This window comes from Cenococcum geophilum (genome assembly GCF_001692895.1).
Source record: "Cenococcum geophilum 1.58 unplaced genomic scaffold K441scaffold_59, whole genome shotgun sequence".
NCBI classification, from domain to species: Eukaryota; Fungi; Ascomycota; class Dothideomycetes; order Gloniales; family Gloniaceae; genus Cenococcum; species Cenococcum geophilum.
In genome coordinates this window covers 924,545-930,304 of record NW_027137617.1, presented here as the reverse complement: position 1 = coordinate 930,304, position 5,760 = coordinate 924,545, and the positions used below count along the sequence as shown (strand labels likewise).

At 36.4% G+C, this 5,760-nt stretch overlaps 1 protein-coding gene across 1 annotated transcript; it reads left to right on the top strand.

Annotated features, from left to right (window-relative positions):
• Positions 1 to 4,446: 4,446 nt before the first annotated feature.
• K441DRAFT_668063 (uncharacterized protein) lies at positions 4,447 to 5,254 on the top strand. Its single transcript, XM_067649939.1, has one exon. The coding sequence runs from the start codon at positions 4,871 to 4,873 to the stop codon at positions 5,066 to 5,068; it is 198 nt and encodes a 65-aa protein (XP_067498722.1). The 5' UTR covers positions 4,447 to 4,870; the 3' UTR covers positions 5,069 to 5,254.
• The last annotated feature ends 506 nt before the right edge of the window (positions 5,255 to 5,760 follow it).

Genomic DNA, 5,760 nt, shown 5'->3' with positions numbered 1-5,760 from the left:
TAGCATAGATCTAAAGAAGATTGAGGCTATAGTGAATTAGTAAGAACTAGAGAACATTACGCAGTTAAGGTTATTCCTAGGGTTTTTGTAATTACTATAGAAGGTTTATAGCTTAATGGTTAAAGGATATTAAGCCGTTTATAAGGTTAATAAAGAAAGAAGAACCTTAGGTATAGGGAGAAAAACAGAGGAAACTATTTAAGGAGGTTAAGGAGTTGTTTACTTAGGACCTAATCCTTAAAATCTACTAACTAAAACTAGAGATAGTGGTTGAAATAGATGTATTAGACTTTATACTAAGAGCATACTTTATGTAAAAGCATTTAGATAGATGGTATCTAGTAGCATATTATAGTTAGAAGATAACACCGCTAGAGTTAAACTATAATATCTATAATAAGGAGTTATTAGGTATAGTTACAGTATTAAAGGAATAGAGAGCGTTCTTATAAGGCATAGAAAAACTATTTATAGTTAAAACGGATTATAAGAACCTAACGGGGTTCCTAACGATGAAGGAACTTAACTAAAGATAGGTTAAATAGGTAGAGATACTTATAGAATACCATTTTAAGATTTAGTATACTAAGGGTACAGAGAACGCACGAGCGGATGCTCTAAGTAGAAAGACTAAACTACAAAACAATAAAAAGCCATTAGGGGCTTTACTGCAAAAAGATATAGATAGATTGATTAGGTATAATTATCTAAAGATCGTAGTAACTTAAGAAAATGAGTTAGAAAAAGTCTACGAGATATTAAAAAGCTTTTAGGTATAAAGAATTCTAAAAGCATAGCTAGAAGATCTATAGTTAGACATATACAAAAACTAAGAAGTAAAGTATATCCTAAGAAGCATAGTAGAACAGTTTATAGAGGACTTCTATAAGGGACTAACTTAAGGACACAACGGAGCTATAGGCTTAGTATTAAGACTCTAGGAGGAGTATATTATTAACGGAATCTAAAGGATAGCTAGGAAGGTTACTAAGGAGTATTTAAATTGCTAAAGGAATAAACTAACGAGGCATAAGCTATATAGAGGGCTATAACCTATTAAAATACTAGAGAGACCATAGGAGGTTATATTATGGGACTTTATTATTAAGTTACTAAAGTTAAGGGATCCTATTACCGGACAAAATTATAACGTAATCTTAGTGATAGTAGACAAGCTTATAAAGTGGGGATACTTTATAGCATATACGGAGGAAATCTTAGTAGAAGATGTCGCTAAAATCTATATTAAAGAAGTGTTTATAAGATATGGAGTACTAAGCAAAATTATATTGAATAGAGATCTAAGATTTGTAGCAGCATTCTAGGAGCAGAACAAGGAGTTTAAGCAGTAACTTCTACCGTATATTATTTATAGACAGATGGTTAAACGGAAAGATTAAACTAGACACTAGAATAGTATCTAAGGCATTACGTTAATTATATACAGAATAATTAGGTATCGCTATTACTAGTTATATAGTTTATATANAATNTAACACCNNAAGAAGGAATNGGTANGTTACTATTTAAGGCGAATTACGGATATAAACTAAGGATATTATTATCGCTACGTTAAGTAAAGAAAATAAGTAGTAGAGCTAAGTAAAGAATAAAGACTTTAATAAATCTTTATGTAAACCTTACGGAAACAGCTAAGGTGGTATAGCAAAGAATGAAAAAGTACTATAATGTTAAGAGATCTAAGGGACCAGATCTTAAGGAGGGAGATAAAGTATGGCTACTATATAAAAATTTTAAGAGTCGACAACTAAGCAAGAAGTTAGACTACGTTAGACTAGGACCTTTTAAAATTACGTAGAAAATTTTATTAGTTATATTTAAGTTAAACCTACTAGCTAGGATAAAAATCTACCCTATATAATATATCGCAATGCTAGAGTTAGTATATAGGAATATAGAGCCACCAGTTTATAAGGCAGACATATATAGAGGATAAGAAGAAGACAAATAGCAAGTTTTAAGAGTCGTTAGTTATAAGGATGTAGACGATAAAATATAGTATAAAGTAAAGTGGGTAGGCTACGACGAGACTACCTAGGAGCTACTAGGAAATTTGAAAAACGCTATAGGAAAGGTACAGGAGTATTAAAAGAGAAAAGGTTAGGTAATAGCGATAAAGAGGAATCGCCAAAGAATAAGTTACCTAAGGGGGACCTAGGAAAAGCGACTGCCGAACTACTTGGAGTTGTTTCCTTTTCTATTAGAAGAGAACCTATTCTTTTATTACTAAGTTCCTACAGACCTTATTCTATAAGCTTTTACTCCTTAAAACAAACCTTCTCACGAACCTTCTTAAGACGAAGCAGTCGAGTAGATGCCGCGATGCGAGTATCTAAGGCCTTTTATTTCGCATTATAAGAACGTTCTAACTTAGTAAGGGCTTAAGATAGTTTACTATCTAGCCGCGCAGCAGTAGATTAAATATAAGACTTTAAAACAAATCAATTAGGGAACCAGACGACTATTAAGAGTAATAGGTCGCGCATATTCAGCATTAAAGGTAGAGCGAATATCGCAGGACGAACGAACATTCGCTTTAGTGCACTCTAAGTAAGAAGACGGTTATTATAAAGAAGGACTTACTAACGTAATATAAACTAACTCCTCTTTTATATAACGAGAACACGGTAATAATATAATCTCACTAAAAGATAATATCGCAGCAATAGTGTGGGCACGACGTTGGGCGTATAAAGAAGAAATTGCTTTAGGTATAATAAGTAATAATATCAACTAAATTAATTAGACGGATATTATACCTCTAGTAAACGACTTAGAGATGCTAGATATCTTTAAGGACAAAGATAAAAAGGAGGGAGATGGTGTTACGGACGCTTTAAGTATAATATTATAACTACTTGGAAAAGAGTCGGAAGAAGCTAGTTAGTTAATTTAGGCACGGTCTAGAATGGAACCGGTAGAACTATATAATGAGGAATGGTAACTAAAGTTATATAACATGCTACGTATTAAACGAGAGAAATAAGAGGAACTTATATACCTTATATATAAAACGTATATTACGTATAAGAAGGATTTTATAAAAGTACGGTTATGTATTTAAGGACCCTTAGTCCCTACCTAGATAGTTCCTTCCTTGTAGTAATTCTTAGAATATAATTGGAGTTAATCTATTAGGCAACCACTCCACCAGTTATTATTACGTTGTTGACTTACTTGCAATACCTATACCCCTAGCCTATTAACAGGACCCACCGTAGTTCCTACTACAAGGTTCCGTTATAATAATGCCAGCTATACCTAGCACACTTAATCCTCCTTTATAAGAGCCTTTAGGGCCTTTGCCTTACCCTCCTATTCGTTAGCTAAGAGCTTCCGACTTAATACGAGACCAAAGACGCAACTGTTAGCTATTACAATTAATTAGGTGGTCTTATTCTCAAATCTATAGGCAACTTAGCTATACTATTCGTCAAATAGAAGGAGCATATTGAGAAGGAACTTAAGCAACTCCTAAAAAACGATCCGGTCAACCTCCTGTCCTTATATAAGCACAAATTAAAGAGCTAGTTAAGTTTGTTTATGCGTTAGCTACTAACTAGCGAATGTCCTTTGTAAAGCTAGCTGAAGTCTTAGACTATAGAGTTAAAAAGGACGCTATTCGTACGGCCCTCCTCTGTAAAGGCTTTCATCGTCGTTTAGCTATACGTAAACCTCCAATTATAGAGAAGAATTAAAAACTCCGGTTAGCCTGGGCTAAAGAGCATATAAATTAGACAATAGAACAATGGTATAAAATTTTATAGATAGATAAGACGTAGATTATAGGTGGAAGGTATATATAAATATAGGTTATATGTAGAGCAGGAGAGGAATGGGACCCCACTTGTATTGTTAAACGTCACTAACAAAAGAAAGGATGGATGTTTTGGGGCTGTTTTTATAGGTATATAAAGGGGCCAGGTATATTCTAGGAAAAAGATTAGGGATTAATTAGCTAAGAGTCTTATTGTACATATACAGTGCTAGTAATTCATGGTTATATTGAGCTTATAAGACGACAAGGCGTACACTTAAAGCTTATATAAGATGGTGCGCCTAGCCATGCCGCGGAAGAGATAAAGGAGGACTTATAAGAGCGTGGGATTATTATTATTTATTAGCCTCCTTTTTCTCCTAATTTAAATCCTATTAAAAAGGTATAGCATATTATAAAAAACTATCTTTAGGATAATTATCCTGAAAATATGTTATATAATAGGCTACGGGCAGCTGTAAACGATGCATAGGAGAAAGTAGGAAGGTTTAAGTTAGAGGAGCTGATTAATAGTATAAAAGCACGCTATCAAGCTGTGATTAATGCAAAAGGTCTCTTTACTAAGTATTAATTTATATAGAATCAAGAGAATCTGTTTATTTTAAACCCTAGAGCGCAATGCTACTCTATTAGGGTAAGCGGGAAGACCCCCTGCTAGCGCTATTACTTTACTTAACCGCTGTACCTCCGTAAGTAACAAGCGGTTAGCTTTAATTACAAAAAATTCACCCAACCCTATAACAAAATATATCAACATCACAAAGTAACACTGAATCTTCCGGTCCAGATCCTGCACACCACAGGATCCGGCCACCAAATGCGGAGAAAACTCACGCTAATTCCAATAAAAATTCAACTTCGCCAGAAGTAATAAGTCTTCTATATCACCACGAAGAGGATATACTTACAAGCGTGCTAAAGATCCTCCCCGAAATGCGCAGAACAAGATGATTTATAAGTTCAAAGAATGCGCCAATATTACCTTCAAACGGAAGTGCGAATGGAGGTTTGTGAATTCTCTCTTAATCTCTACTCTCTCCTTTCTATTTTCTAACTCTGAACAGTAAACATATGGACAAATATAACCGACCATATAAATATCACGCTCGTGGCTGCGAAAAACTGCAAGGGTTTACCTATAGCGGCGGACTACTCCGGCATAAACGGGAAGTCTATAAGCTGCATAGGGAACTAAGAAGTCTCTCTTCTGTCCTTATGGTGACTGCAAGCGCGGCTCACGCGCCGAATTTACGCAGAAAGAGAATCTAGCGGAGTATATCCGCCGCGTCTACCGGAGAGTATCTCCACCTTCGGGCGTGGGCTTGTTAGGCTTAAAGCGTGGGGACGAGAGAGATGAGAGGGAAGACGTTGAGTTACGGGAGGAACCTAGGAAAGAGGAATGGCAAGGAGATGATAGTGTTCTGGGAAGGCGAAAGAGAATATCGGACGCTGGGGAGCTTATTAACAACGGAGAAGTCGGGGATAGGGACGAAGGTGACCTAAAGTAAAAAGGCTAAGGGGAGAGAACGATGAGCGGCTTCGCCAACTGGTTAAGCGAACCAATCAGACAACTTCAACCGCCAGTCAAAGTTCCTTGAAATTACCACTCCAGCGGTAGAGACGGCAGAACGGCAGAATGCGGCAGAAAACGGCAGAACATGTGGAAACGGCAGAATATGTGGAAACGGTGGGAAAAGGGTGTCACGGTTATATCCCGTGACATTATCTATTAACTACGTGGTAGTTGTTTTATCGACGTGCGTAAATCGTCGCGTCAACATATAATTTTGAAGATCTTACGCGTTGGAGGTAGTGGTCCGTGCAAAGTCACGTGTGGATAGATGTTTGTGTGCGGTGCTGTAGGGTCTGCCCCGAGAGGTTCTAAGCCTGCACCCCGGTTCAAAAGGACAGCGTGCGAGCTATTGGACTCTGTGGAGTGCTGGATTATTGTCGCATACGTA

Excerpts from the sequence above, each read along its gene's own strand:
- K441DRAFT_668063 (XM_067649939.1), top strand. The coding sequence starts at position 4,871 with ATGGACAAATATAACCGACCATATAAATATCACGCTCGTGGCTGCGAA.